General features: G+C 32.7%; 1 protein-coding gene, 1 long non-coding RNA gene and 1 other non-coding gene across 6 annotated transcripts in view; all 3 read right to left on the bottom strand.

Annotated features, from left to right (window-relative positions):
- LOC127728221 (uncharacterized) overlaps positions 1-8,901 on the bottom strand; it is a 28,039-nt gene extending 19,138 nt beyond the window's left edge. For 3 of the 4 annotated variants that reach the window (XR_007994041.1, XR_007994043.1, XR_007994044.1), the window contains exon 1: positions 4,136-6,574. This is a non-coding gene — a long non-coding RNA (uncharacterized LOC127728221). Of the gene's footprint in view, positions 1-4,135; positions 6,575-8,405 lie in introns of those variants that run through there. The other variant, XR_007994045.1, reaches the window with a different exon arrangement.
- The window catches only part of LOC127728209 (proliferation-associated protein 2G4-like), a 77,558-nt gene that overhangs the window by 47,401 nt on the left and 14,564 nt on the right, over positions 1-15,593 (bottom strand). The window contains exons 3-6 of the mRNA XM_052235440.1: positions 13,786-13,891; positions 12,771-12,840; positions 11,604-11,696; positions 10,489-10,552 (exon numbers count right to left, since the gene is read on the bottom strand). Coding sequence (XP_052091400.1) covers positions 10,489-10,552; positions 11,604-11,696; positions 12,771-12,840; positions 13,786-13,891 — 333 coding nt within the window. The remainder of the gene's footprint in view (positions 1-10,488; positions 10,553-11,603; positions 11,697-12,770; positions 12,841-13,785; positions 13,892-15,593) is intronic.
- On the bottom strand, positions 14,083-14,214 carry LOC127731274 (small nucleolar RNA SNORA57). The gene has a single exon (XR_007995598.1). It is a non-coding gene; the product is annotated as a small nucleolar RNA SNORA57 (small nucleolar RNA).

Below are 15,593 nucleotides of genomic sequence, written 5' to 3'. Positions count from 1 at the left end.
TGCCTTTGATATACGATATAGCTTGCAGAGTGAAGTAACACTGTTTATATAACTTCGTTAGTTTCGTATATGCAAAGCAGTAATGGGGCCCTGTACAGGTTATTTGCTGGACACGAGTATTGAAAGTGAGAAAATATAATAATTAGAAGTAAATGCTCTTTTCAAAATATATTAAAATTAAATGATTGATGTATAAATTCTTTAACCATATATAAATGCCCTGTAATATTTTACATAAATGCAGATCACCCCAAGCCCAATTACGAGAGTTCACATTGGATAATGATCGATAATTAGCAGGCGTTATTGTTTTAGAATTTCACCCCAAATGTAATCTATGGACAATGTTTGAAATCCAATCAATTATTTACACCTTTTTAAATAGAATGGTCAGTGTTTTTACAACAATTACCTGTTTGACATTTTTATGACCTCGAGGCTTAAAATAGAACATGGGAAACTTTACCTGAGTAGATATCGAGGTTTATTTTTAAATCAAATTCAATCATATAAACACGAAAGCAACTGTTTTAAAACTTTATTTGAATAATACAAAAGTAAATATGAAATAATTATGAAAATTAATGATGCATTCATGAAAAATATACTCACCAACTTGCCGTTTCCGGTCAAAAATTTCGACAGATGTTAACCAAGCATATCTAGATGGCGATAATTTTCTATGCAATAAACCGAAAGGCCACTTGTAGAGCTATGCATATAACCGAACAATTTAACATAAGATGAATGGGAAATGGTTTTGTGAAGGAGAAAACTATGCAATTAACCGAATTATGCTATTAAGCGGTATGCAATTAAGTGGAGTCGACTGTACTAAAATAAATTTGAAGAGAAGTTAGGAATCTAAATAGCAATGTTAACTATATGTTTTTATGTCTGTATTTACAGTATATCAAATCCAATTGTACAAATATTGATTTTGAAATAGATCTTATTTAAATTCCAAGATAAATACTTGTCTTAGAAGAAGGGTTTGGGAGTATTTTCATAAGGCAGTGATACAGCATACCATTCAGAATTCAAAGTACAATCAGTTATCAGAATTACGTCCCTTGAATAGAATCATCATAAGTATGCCTACATTTTTCATTTGTTTTCAATTCAACTGTGAGTTTTAGTGTTCTTAGAAAGGCCATATCAAACTTGTACCAAAAAATAGCGGAAAGGTGTAAATTTTAGTGAAATTTGTCATTTTCCCCCTTCAATTTTTGCATGAATGGCAAGAAATTTGAAGGTCTAATACATACATGGGTTCAAATATATATTACAAAATGTACTTTTATCTGACAGAATGACTCAAGCAGGGCCTAATCTAGGATTTTGAAGAGGGAGAAGTGACTTCTCCTTCAATGAGAGAGAAGGGAGAAGTGGTCAACTTCTTGGAGAAGTGAGATTCCATTACCGTTTCGGTTGCATCGTGTTTTCATGCTTACATGTATCACTAAGGAAATTGTTTTATATTCAATAAAAGATATACTTGCAGTTTTTTCATATGTTATTGTACACAATGTATATATAGAAAGTTCTTAATAAAAAGGTTTAGACAATATATAGTTGTTATTTATTTATTGATACCATAATGTGTTCTAAATAAAATTTGTTGATTGGGACATGGGGGAGTAGCCTAGTAATATTATCAAGATTATGATGCATTAAATTCATGTGCATCTGCCTCAATTTATTTTTAAAACTCCAGAAAAATATGACTCCTAGTTTACCTGATGAATTTCACATGACTGGGAATTTAATTTATATCACCACTTGTCATTATTTTGTAAAACATTATTGAATGTCCAGGACATTTATGTTAGTTGTAAATTGAGATTATCATTAAAGATTGTAAGTCTATAAATGAAAATATCTTTCAATCGCAAATTAATTATCCGATAAAGAGCTAATTTCTATCATTTTTTTAAAATATCATCCAAATCAACGAAGTGGTCATGAGAAAAAATCCACTGCTGATCGCAATCTGGTCGAGTGTCGTACGTTTGCAATCACATTATCCATCAGCTGTCTTTCTACCTTTTATATTTCAATTTTTATTCAATGAATATAATAAATCTACCATTTATTCTCACCCTTTACCTACCGAATAGTAAAATTGATCGACTCGTGTAGGTAATAAAAATAAAACAAATCAGCTGAGTGATTACGCAACATCCTCAGATGAAAATCATCGTAAAACGATAACTTAAAACAGACGGTCAGTTTTCCGTTTGAACAATTTTGAAAGTTATATCCGAGGATGTTCAAAGTCCCCGTTTTTTTTTATTTAATTTGATCGTTTACAGTATTAGTCCTGGGTCGTTTTTGAAAATCTCGATTTTCCATGTCAGCCGCCATTTTTTTACCTGTGAGATTTGTCAATCACAAGTTGTCTCCCTTTTACCGATTTTGATAGCGATTTGACTTCGCTATGAAGTCAATCGGCCGGCGAGATTTAGCGATTTTCAAAATTCTTTGGCGACTTAAATCGTCATTTCGCCGGCAAGATTATGGCCTGTCAAGGAATTTTAGATATGTTGTGATTTTCATATTTAAAGGACAAAAAACTCGTCTTGTTATGCAGTTGAATAAGTACCTAAAGGTTGCACTTTGTAAATACAGCTGTTTCTCAAACCACGCCGCTTTTGGGGAGATATAAAATATTCAAAGATAATTAATTTTGTTTACATACTGGTTCCCAGTTATGATCTCTAGGTTTCATCTCATAGAGACATAACTTGGGAATGTTACCAGTAAATATACATATGCATATTGTCCATATAGAAATCTGTGGTAACCCTACAGTCAAGGTAGGGAAAGTTAAGAAATTTAGTGTTAGTTTAAACTCTTAGAAGTTTGGGGCATATAAACGTTGAAAATATGCCGCACAGCCCTATATTTTGACCTTTGAAAAAAATTGTAGTGCATATGAACTTTCCATTCTAGGATATGATTTTTTTCAAAACTTCATAGTAAAAGTGGTACAGTTTTAGCCGTAAAAGGAGTTCCTATGGGAAATTGCATTGTCAATATTTACAGAAATGCAACCTATATATGGAAAAGTATTCTAGAAAACAATTATGAAAAACAAAAGAAATGTTGTTTCAGAGTAAAATAACTTGTATTTTTCAGAATGTTACTTCACTGATCAGAGAAGAAGGTATGATATGGACATAAAAAACAATGTTACATATCTATGATCACTTATGTTAGAAATAATCTGCATTTAGATTTTTGAACACTTTCTGCTTCATTTCAAATACAATAGCATACTATTCAGATTTCAAATTACAATCAGGAATCAGAATTATGTCCCTTGAAATAAAAGCATCATCAGTATACCTGGTTTTGCCTTCACTGTGCAGTTTTAAAACCTTTTATATTAGAATGATATATATAGTCAGATAGTGTCCATTTGTGATTTAGTCATATTTCTTTCATTATTTTATTTTGGAAAATACTACATTTGCTGGTGTTAATCCCAAGTACATATCTCAGATTGGGTATCTAGTAAAATTTTTAAATGATTGGTATCAATTTGCCTGCTATATTTTGAATATCAAAAAACATAATTAAGTGATACAGATTTACAGAAACTTCATATATATTAATGAATAAATGGTCTATTGCAAATAATTAATTATCAATATCACTTTTCAATGGTATGGAGACACCAATTGTACTTGTATGATTACATAAAATGCTTCGCTGGGCGCAGCTTGATACGACCGCAGAGGTCGAACCCTGAACAGTTGGGGCAAGTATGGACACAACATTCAAGCTTGATACAGCTCTGAATTTGGATTGTGATTAAATATTTGACACAGCATAGGTTTCTGACACAGAAAGAATGTGGTCTAAGAACTTCAATTTTTTTAATTTACCTATTATGGTCCAATGTCCAAAATCAAAATACATGGTTAGATTCAGCATATCAAAGAACCCCATATATTCAATTTTTGTTGAAATCAAACAAAGTTTAATTTTGGACCCCAACTTGGACAAACTTGAAAACTGGTCCCATAATCAAAAATCTAAACACATGTTTAGATTCACCATATCAAAGTACCCGAAGAATTCAATTTTTGTTAAAATCAAACTAAGTTTAATTTTGGACCCTTTGGACCTTAATGTAGACAAATTTAAAAAATGGGACCCTAAATTAAAAATCTAAAAACACAGTTAGATTTGGCATATCAAAGAACCCCAATAATTCAATTTTTGATGAAATCAAACAAAGTTTAATTTTGGACCCTTTTGACCTCAATATGAACCAATTTGATAGCGGGCCCACAAATAAAAAATCTAAATACATGGTAAGATTCAGCATATCAAAGAACCCCATATATTCAATTTTTGTTGAAATCAAACAAAGTTTAATTTTGGACCCCAATTTGGACCATCTTGAAAACTGGGCCAAAAATCTAAAATCTAAATACATGTTTAGATTCAGCATATCAAAGAACCCCATATATTCAATTTTTGTTGAAATCAAACAAAGTTTAATTTTGGACCCCAACTTGGACCAACTTGAAAACTGGTCCCATAATCAAAAATCTAAACACATGTTTAGATTCAGCATATCAAAGAACCCCAAAAATTCAATTTTTGTTAAAATCAAACTAAGTTTAATTTTGGACCCTTTGGACCTTAATGTAGACCAATTTAAAAAACAGGACCCAAAATTAAAAATCTGAATACACGGTTAGATTTGGCATATCAAAGAACCCCAATAATTCAATTTTTGATGAAATCAAACAAAGTTTAATTTTGGACCCTTTTGACCTCAATATGAACCAATTTGATAGCGGGCCCACAAATAAAAAATCTAATTACATGGTAAGATTCAGCATATCAAAGAACCCCATATATTCAATTTTTGTTGAAATCAAACAAAGTTTTATTTTGGGCCCCAATTTGGACCAACTTGAAAACTGGGCCAAAAATCTAAAATCTAAATACATGTTTAGATTCAGCATATCAAAGAACCCCATATATTCAATTTTTGTTGAAATCAAACAAAGTTTAATTTTGGACCCCAACTTGGACCAACTTGAAAACTGGGCCCATAATCAAAAATCTAAACACATGTTTAGATTCAGCATATCAAAGAACCCTAAGAATTCAATTTTTGTTAAAATCAAACTAAGTTTAATTTTGGACCCTTTGGACCTTAATGTAGACAAATTTAAAAAACGGGACCCAAAATTAAAAATCTAAATACACGGTTAGATTCGGCATATCAAAGAACCCCAATAATTCAATTTTTGATGAAATCAAACAAAGTTTAATTTTGGACCCTTTGGACCTCAATGTGGACCAATTTAAAAACGGGGCCCAAAATCCAAAAACTTAATACACGGTTAGATTCAGCATATCAAAGAACCCCTAGAATTCAAGAATAAAACCCCATTGAAATTGATCAAGAAATAAGCAATTTATACGAAGTATCTTCTTTTGCACAATACTGTGCAATTGAATATTTCTTGCTATTGCGCAATACTGTACAATTGACAATTTCTTGCTATTGCGCAATATTGTGCTATTGGATATTTCTTGCTATTGCGCAATACTGTTAAATTGAAGATTTCTTGCTATTGCGCAATACTGTGCAATTGAAGATTTCTTGCTATTGTGCAATACTGTGCAATTGAAAATTTCTTGCTATTGCACAATACTTATTATATAATAATTTACACATCCTGTTTGGTGTGTATCTCCTACCATATCATTATTATTTGCTTTTAAATATAAATCAGAAATAACCCAACTTAAAATGGAAAATTTTAAAAGAAAAAAAAAAGGAAAAAAAGAAAAAAAAAGAAAAAAAAAAATCCCCCCCCCAAATTTTTTGAACCCCCTTATGATTCATCACCCCCAAACTCAATCCCAGCCTTCCCTTTGTGGTATGGTACCTTGCAGTACAATTTCAGAGAGATCCATACACTTGAACACAAGTTATTGTCTGGAAACTAGAAAAATGCTTATTTTTGGCCCCTTTTTGGCCCCCAATTCCTAAACGTTTCGGGCAATTACCCCCAAACTCAATTCCAGCTTTCCCTTTGTGATATGGAACCTTGTAGTACAATTTCAGAAATATCCAAACACTTACACACAAGTTATTGTCATGAAACTAGGAAAATGCTTGTTTTTTGCCCCTTTTTTGGCCCCTAATTCCTAAAATTTTGAGGCAATTACCCCCAAAATCAATTACAGCCTTCCCTTTGTGATATGGAACCTTGTGGTACAATGTCAGAGAGATCCATACACTTACACACAAGTTATTGTCTGAAAGTTACAAAAATGCTTATTTTTGGCCCCTTTTTGGCCCCTAATTCCTTAACTGTTGGTACCATAACCCCCAAAATCAATCCCAACCTTCCTTTTGTGGTATTGAACCTTATGGTGAAATTTCATGGAGATCCATTCACTTAAACTAAAGTTAGAGTGCGAAAACCAATGTGTCTTCGGACGACGCCGGACGACGACGACGACGACGCCAACGTCATACCAATATACGACCAAAAAATTTTTAATTTTTGCGGTCGTATAAAAACTACAAATAAGCTTTCAAAAATTCTGATATAAAAATTAAGTTGCTGAAAAAATAAAATGCTTCACTGAGCGCAGCCCGATACGACCGCATAGGTCGAACCCTGAACAGTTGAGGCAAATTTGGACACAATATTCAAGCTTGATACTGTCTGAATTTGGATTGTGATCACATTTTAGACATAATATAGGTTTCTGACACAAAATAAATGTGGTCAAAGATCTTACAAATCTATTGCGCAATACTGTGCAATTGAAGGTTTCTTCTTTCTTCTTGAAACTTTTAAAAAATTTGAAATTTGAAAAATTTTGAAAAAAATATGAACCCCTTAAAAAAATTGGAAAAAAAAATCCCCCCCCCCCCCAACTTTTTGAATCCCTCCTCAGAGCAATTACCCCAACTCAATCCCAGTCTTTCCTTTGTAGTATGGAACCTTGTAGTACAATTTCAGAGAGATCCATTCACTTAAACACAACTGGAAACTAGAATAAACTGCTTCGCTGAGCGCAGCTGGATACGCCCCCAGAGGTCCAACCCTGAACAGTTGGGGCAAAAAAGGACACAATATTCAAGCTTGATATAGGTCTGAATTTGGATTGTAATAAAATATTTGACATATTATAGGTTTCTGAATAAATGTAGTCAAAGAACTTGAAATTGGTTATATGAATTGTATTTATATTCAATTAAAGATTTCTTGCTGTTGTGCAATACACTGTGCTGTTGCGCAATACTTGGTAAATCTGTTGTCAGACTATAAACAAACAATAACTTTTTCAATGTAAGAAATTTATGAAATACTAAAGGGAGGTTATCTTAATAGATATAAACCAAGCACCAAAGTTTAATGAAAACTGCTGAAAGCATTCTTGAGTTATTGTCCGAAAACTGGAAAATACCCCTTTTTTTAATGAATAAAACCCCATTACTCGGAAACGTAAAATCTAAAATAAATTAAAATCAAAAGAGAGCTCATGTCATTAGATATAAACAATTCACCAAAGTTTCTAGTAAATTGGTAAAAGCATTTCTGAGTTATTGTCCGAAAACAGGAAAATCCCCCTTTTTATAATGAATAAAGCCCCATAACTCGGAAACGTACAATCTAAAATTTATTAAAATCAAAAGGGAGCTCATGTCAATTCAATTGATATTAACAATTCACCAAAATTTCCTGCAAATTGGTAAAAGCATTTATGAGTTATTGTCCGAAAAGTGGAAAACCCCCCTTTTTTTAATGAATAAAACCTCATAACTCGGAAACGTAAAATCAAAATTTTATAAAAAACGAAAGGGAGCTCACGTCAATAGATATAAACAATTCACTAAAGTTTCATGCAAATTGGTTAAAGCGTTTTTGAGTTAATGTCCGACATGTTGACGGACGGACGGACGGACAACGGTATACCATAATACGTCCCGTAAACGGGCGTATAAAAATGCTTGTTTTTGGCCCTTTATTCCTCCATGTTTGGGGCAATTACCCCCAAACTCAATCCCAGACTTTCTTTTGTATTATGGAACCTTGTGGTACAATGTCAGAGAGATCCATACTCACACACAAGTTATTGTCTGGAAACTACAAAAATGCTTGTTTTTGGCCCCTTTTTGGCCCTTAATTCCTAAACTATTGGCACATCAACCCCCAAAATGAATCCCAACCTTCTTCTTGTGGTATTAAACATTGTGGTACAATTTCAGAGCAATCAAAATACTTATACACAAGTTATTATCCTGAAACTAGTAAGATGCTTGTTTTGGGCCCCTTTTGGGCCCTAATTCCTAAACGGTTGGGACCATCACCCCCAAAATCAATCCCAACCTTCCCTTTGTGGAATTGAACCTTCTTAAAAAATTTCATAGAGATCCATTCACTTAAACTAAAGTTATTGTCCGGAAACCAAATATGTCTTCGGACGACGACACAGACGACATCATACGATCCCAAAAAATTTTTTGCGGCCGTATAAAAAACTATTACTACAATTCATATAAAACCTTTACTGAAATTTATGCTTGATGAAAATAATTTGCCAAAGCTAATGCAACTGCATACCAAATATCACTGACTTACCATTAGACTGAGTTAATCACAAACTTTGTGAAATATGTTTACTACACAAAACTTTCAGTCAATGGACCACGACTATGACAGCAGAGCCAAATATGAGATATGATTATACAACTGCATATCAAATATTACATACTTCAATACCACAAGTGGTTCCTCTTAAACTCAACTAATAATGTATACATTAATTTTGTTGCTTCCACTGACACAGGAAACAGCACGCCTAGGTCTTGCCTCAAGGAGTCAAATATTTGGAATTTAATTGTCAATCTAAACTGTCATATGTCATATTAATAAAATCATAGCATCAACTTCTGAATTTACAGTATATCTTAAATTAAACTGTAATAATTATGATTTCTTAAAAGGTAATTTACATATTCCAAGATTAATTACTTTGGTTTCAGTTGGTGGGTTTGGAGTATTTTCCATCATGCATTGATAGAGCATACCAATCAGAATTCAAAGTACAATCAGTTATCAGAATTACGTCCCTTGAATAGAATCATCATAAGTATGCCTACATTTATACTGCTTTCAATCAAAATGTGGGTTTTTTGTGTTCAAGTTATATTTTTTAAAGAACAACACCGTAAAGATTGTTTTTATCATTTATAACTTTCTCGTTATAAGATCTCAAGAATATTAATTTTTCTTATATACCAAAATGGTACTCTTTGAAAAAATTGTAAATTATGGCAAATCCATGACCCAAGGTTTCAAAGTGGTTCATATCAAACTAACTATTTCTTTTTCCTGTATAACCTTTAACATATGCTTCTTTTCATCTTTCAATTCTCCCAAGTGATGGTAGAGCTTTAAAGGATGTGTATCAAATGTCTGACTGGAAACAATATAATATTCATTGTACAATAAAATCTATGTATAATCTGCCTATCCATTGTATTCAGGTGTCAATCTTAATTACAATGCTTAAGCAAACATCCTAACAAAGTTTGAAAGCAAGCCATTTAAACTTTTGTTCAACATGGAATTTTAAAATAACTGAAAGTTACTTGACCAGTCTAAAACTGATCCTGTGATACAATAAAGTTGTTTATTCCAGCCTAAAAGTCAAACATCTATTTTATGTACATGTTATGCTGCCCATCAAGGACCCTTGATTGGAATAATAAATATTCTTATTCTTATTTTATCCTTTTTAAGGTTACATGGTTTGATTACATGAACATTAGTGACATTCTATAAAAACATTTTTATAAAAAACTTTACATAAAATATTTTATATTTCAATATATACTCATCATAGATACCAGGCTTAAAATTTTCAAATCACAATTTTCAAATGTATCATTTCTGTTTTTTTTCCTGAATTTATGCACTCGTGTTTCATGGTTGTATAAATAGTCCAGCATATTTTTATCCAAAATTGAAGAAGCATACTGTTCAGAATTCAAAGTTCAATCAGGATTCATAATTACGTCCCTTGAATAAGGTCATCATAAGTATGCCAGTATATATAATCAAGATGAAAATTTTGTTTTTCTAGTATAAATTTTCTCTCCACATTTCAACATTCAGACCATCAAACCAGATTTCCTGAATGGAATATGCAATTCATTGTTTTTTCAGTTAAAAATTTATTAGAAAAGATATCATCAAGTTTTATAAGGAATGAATATTAGAATATTAAACTACTGATTAATGATCTTGGTCTGTGATAAAAGTGAGTTCTGATATATTTAACTGCTTGTTTAGAGGCCTCTTAACATGGTTCATTTCAAAATCTTATTGGCCTCTCAAGACAATTATTAATTTAAGATTTTGTTTTGAGGTAATTATATATATATAAACATAAACAAATATAATGTCAAGGGCTTTTAAGGAATCTTACCCTCTACTGGTTTACATTCGAATGCCTCTGCTACTTTCTGTATACTTTCTGTCACAAGATAATTCTGCAAATGTATAAATATCACAGTAAAGAGAATTTTTCTTCATTTGTAAAGAATTCAACTTTACATTTGAACATTTTGTTGGCAATTTAATGAATGCACAGGACCAAAATTTTCTCAACACAAAATATTGATGCATACCTATATCTCTTTTTATTCATATAAACAAGAATGAGTCCATAGGATATTTGTAGACTTAACTTTCAAGTCTATGTGACACCATCTTTCTAGGTAAAAACCTTAATTTGCCATATATCTTTAAAATTTCACATCACTATAAATGTGAACTAACTTTAGAGCTGATTTGACAGCATCTTCCAGGTAAACTATCTGAATCCAAAATATTAAACTGATATAAGATAGAGAAATGCAGAACTAACCAATGTAGAGATGCAAAGATGGGAAAACATAATGCATCTTAAATACCATAGGTAACCGTAGAACATGAAAAATAAACAGAAAGCAGAAAACAGTATCTTAAGATTTTACAGTCTATGCAAAACTTTAATTTGTAGGGATATTTGTCCAATAACCAGTATTTCTTATTTGTTTCCTCAAAATCTTACAAAAAAACATCATTTTGAGAGGAAAACAGGATAAAGACAGTGTTAAAAGTACTCTATTTCATGTATTTCAGAAATGTCCGATCTCTAAAACCAGTGACCATAAAAAATCTACTGTTACAGCTGTTATCATAATGCTAGCAAGTAAAGGTTTGGTTGGCTTGCTTGCTTTGTTTGTATTAATGTTTGCTCAAGCATTGTAATTAAGATTGACATCTGAAAACAATATATAAAGGCAGAGTTAAACTTGTATACTTTATACTTAAATTTGATTGGACACTATCAAATAATCAAATTTACCTACATACAGGTTCAACTCCGCCTACTTATATTGTTTTCAGATGTCAATCTTAATTACAATGCTTGAGCAAATATTAATACAAACAAAGCAAGCAAGGCAAGCAAGCCAACCAAACTCTTACTCTGACTCTGCATGCATAAGAAAATTGACTGTAAAAGGTATTTCAAGATTTACTTCATATAAAGCTTACCTCATTACCAGGTTTTACTAATCGGAGTGCTACCTCTGAAGCGAAATGTGCTGCTAATATTGCATCAGCCTTTTTACCCGTCACTTTTTTATCCTAAAAATATATAAGTTGATCGTCATGTCATATATTACAGTCTAATGTTAGAAAAGCATAACATGCCCATCAATTTGTTTTACTTACCTTAAGCTTTTACTGCACAGAAAGTGATAAAACATTATACATAATATGTATTTCATTAAACTATTCATTTTACATTCAACATGAAAGGGTGTTATTCAGACCATTTTGACTGCTTGAATGAACTAAGTGGGTTAGTTCTCACTGATAAATCGGTGTTCTAATTTTTACTTAAACAACACTCTTAAGTTGATAGATTGATCATGTTTACTGTTGTTTCCCTCAACGTCCAGTAGCAAATATTTAATGCATATTCATGCCAATAAAACCACAACGGCAAATTAGTGATAGTCACCATTACTAAATATATCTATACTGTAATGGCAACTGTAACCTTTACATTTTATAATACATCAATTTTTAACGGCTACACAGAGATATGTCTCATCTGTGAACCTAATCAAATGCTTAAATGATCAATGTTGCAACTGACACTGACAGAAACAACATGCCTTTGTCTAGCTTTTATGCAGGCGAGACAAAAATAATCTGGGTTCATGAAAATAAATTAAAATAATCTTGCACGTCCCTCTAAAGTCTCTGCTTGACCCTGTGCTACATAATCTGACACTCAATCAAAACCTACTATGGAAGCTCCAACAACGACTGTGTGAGCCGCTACAGCAATAAATCTGACACTCAACCAATACCTACTATAGAAGCTCAAACAACAACTGTGTGAGCGACTACAGCAATAAATATGACGCTTAATCAATACCTACTATAGTAGCTCCAACAACAACTGTGTGAGCCGCTACAGCAGTAAGTCTGACACTTAATCAATACCATCTATAGAAACTCCAACAACAACTGTGTGAGCTGCTACAGCAATATATCTGACAGCCAATCAATACCTACTATAGAAGCTCCAAAAACAACTGTGTGAGTGGCTACAGCAATAAATCTGACAATCAATATCTACTATAGAAGCTCCAACAACAACTGTGTAAGCCACTACAGCAATAAATCTGACACTCAATCAATACCTACTATAGAAGCTCCAACAACAACTGTGTGAGCGGCTACAGCAATAAATCCATCTATCTGTGCACCTAAATCCCTGAAATCAAATAACAAAAGTTCATACTTCTGCACAAGAGATATTGTGAACAAGCTCATACAATGATAAATACATGATTAGTACACTTTCGAAATCTGAAATTAGTGGTAAAATCTAGCCATAAATTGTACTGGCTTAGTAGCTATATGTAATAGGACTAGAAGATAAAGGAATCTACTGGCCTCTGCAATTTGGAGATACACAGAAAATTACAGTTACAATTTATTCATACTGTCATGACTGTTAAAGGGAAATTTTTTCACTTGCATCAAATTTTAGATGAAATAAAGAAAATATTTCCTCCTTTAGATTTGATCTTTTAATAAGGTGAATAAGAATAAGGGACAAGAAAAATAAATGGGGAATGTGTCCATGGGACACAGATGATGCCCCCCCCCCCCCTTGCATATAACGTTATAAAGGGACATTATATATAACATTTGGTTGAGGCAAACGAAAGTCAACTTCGGGAAGTACGGACGTAGACAGACAAGGGTAAAACTTAATGCCCCCTCCGCTATGGCCTGGGCATAAATATGTGGAAATAAAACCTAACAAACAGGTTCTCGTCTTAAAAACCTCAAAATTTTAACTCTGTGAATATAGATATTTAAAAACTTCAACTGGCCTTCCTGACAACTTGAACAATGCTTTACTACTCCTACATGGATTCTAATAACCTCTCCACAAGGCCTGACGACTAGTTTTAGTTTTGCCCCTTGTCAGAAACATTCTTTTATCCCTACCATTTTTATATGTGACTATCAACAGATTTATAATTTCATATTTATAACTTGTGGATGAACCAGAACATACTGATTTGAAGCTTCTGTCATCTATATTACAAATGTTGTGATTCACTGTCCCTAACATATTATATTGCCTCAGTTTGAATACTTGCCATGAATAATCACCCATAATGCCAATTTAGCAATTAAAACTTACACTTTTACAACATCCCCTTCCTTTAATAATATGTCTGCTTCACTTTTTAAGGGTGAGTAGTGACATATACAATTGTTGACAGATACACAGGTTGGGAAGGCTATACCTAAAATAAAAAATTAAATGTTATGTCTACAAATTAAGTATTTTTAGACATTATAAAATGTCAATTCATAAGGAATCATGCATTTCTGAATTTTTGTGATGTTTTTAATTACAGTATAAATGTAATTTTTTTACATATCAATTCCTGCCATCAGTGTTATTTGAAAAGAGCTTCTTCTTACATCTACATTATTTTGTTGTGAACATAGAGGAGGGATCTGAAGTATGTAGAACTTCAGCACCGAAGACAGTCCACATTTTATGTACCACCATCACATACATGGTAAGTTACTATTCAATACTTAACATGCCAAGAATAGGTGGACAGTACTTTAATAAAATGCTCCACTGGGGTGCAGCTTGTTACGACCGCAGAGGTGGAACCCTGAACAGTTGGGGCAAGTATGGACACAACATTCAAGCTTGATACAGCACTGAATTTGGATTGTAATTAAATATTTGACACAGCATAGGTTTCTGACACAGAATGAAAGTGGTCTAAGAACTTAAAAATTTTTAATTTACCTATTCAAACCACATTATTATCATTTGCTTTTATATATAAATCAGAAATAACCAATTTAAAATGGAAAATTTTAAGGAAAAAAAAATCCCCCTCCCCAAATTTTTTGAACCCCCTTATGATTCATCACCCCCAAACTTAATCCCAGCCTTCCCTTTGGGGTATGGTACCTTGCAGTACAATTTCAGAGAGATCCATACACTTGAACACAAGTTATTGTCTGGAAACTAGAAAAATGCTTATTTTGTGGCCCTTTTTTTTACCCCATATTCCTAAACATTAAGGGCAATTACCCCAAAACTCAAAACCAGCTTTCCCATATGGATATGTGATATGGAACCTTGCAGTACAATTTCATAAAGATCCGTACACTTATACACAAGTTATTGTCCTGAAACTAGAAAAATGCTTGTTTTTTTGCCCTTTTATGGCCCCTAATTACTAAAATTTTGAGGAAATTACCCCCATAATCAAACCCAGCCTTCCCTTTGTAGTATGGTACCTTGCAGTACAATTTCAGAGAGATCCATACACTTGAACACAAGTTATTGTCTGGAAACTAGAAAAATGCTTATTTTTGGCCCCTTTTTCCTAAACTTTTGGGCAATTACCCCCAAACTCAATTCCAGCTTTCCCTTTGTGATATGGAACCTTGTAGTACAATTTCATAAAAATCCATACACTTACACACAAGTTATTGTCATGAAACTAGAAAAATGCTTGTTTTTTGCCCCTTTTTGGCCCCTAATTCCTAAAATTTGGAGGCAATTACCCCCAAAATCAATCCCAGCATTCCCTTTGTGATATGGAACCTTGTGATACACTGTCGGAGATCCATAGACTTACACACAAGTTATTGTCATGAAACTAGAAAAATGCTTGTTTTTTGCCCCTTTTTGGCCCCCAATTCCTAAAATTTGGAGGCAATTACCCCCAAAATCAATCCCAGCATTCCCTTTGTGATATGGAACCTTGTGGTACAATGTCAGAGAGATCCATACACTTACACACAAGTTATGTCTGGAAGTTACAAAAATGCTTATTTTTGGCCCCTTATTCCTTAACTGTTGGTACCATAACCCCAAAATCAATCCCCACCTTCCTTTTGTGGTATTGAACCTTATGGTAAAATTTCATTGAGATCCATTCACTTAAACTAAAGTTAGAGTGCGAAAACTAA

This window comes from Mytilus californianus, unplaced genomic scaffold (genome assembly GCF_021869535.1).
Source record: "Mytilus californianus isolate M0D057914Y unplaced genomic scaffold, xbMytCali1.0.p SCAF_2, whole genome shotgun sequence".
Classification (NCBI taxonomy): Eukaryota; Metazoa; Mollusca; class Bivalvia; order Mytilida; family Mytilidae; genus Mytilus; species Mytilus californianus.
Note: the sequence above shows the minus strand (reverse complement) of the source record. Positions and strands in the feature narration are given on the sequence as shown.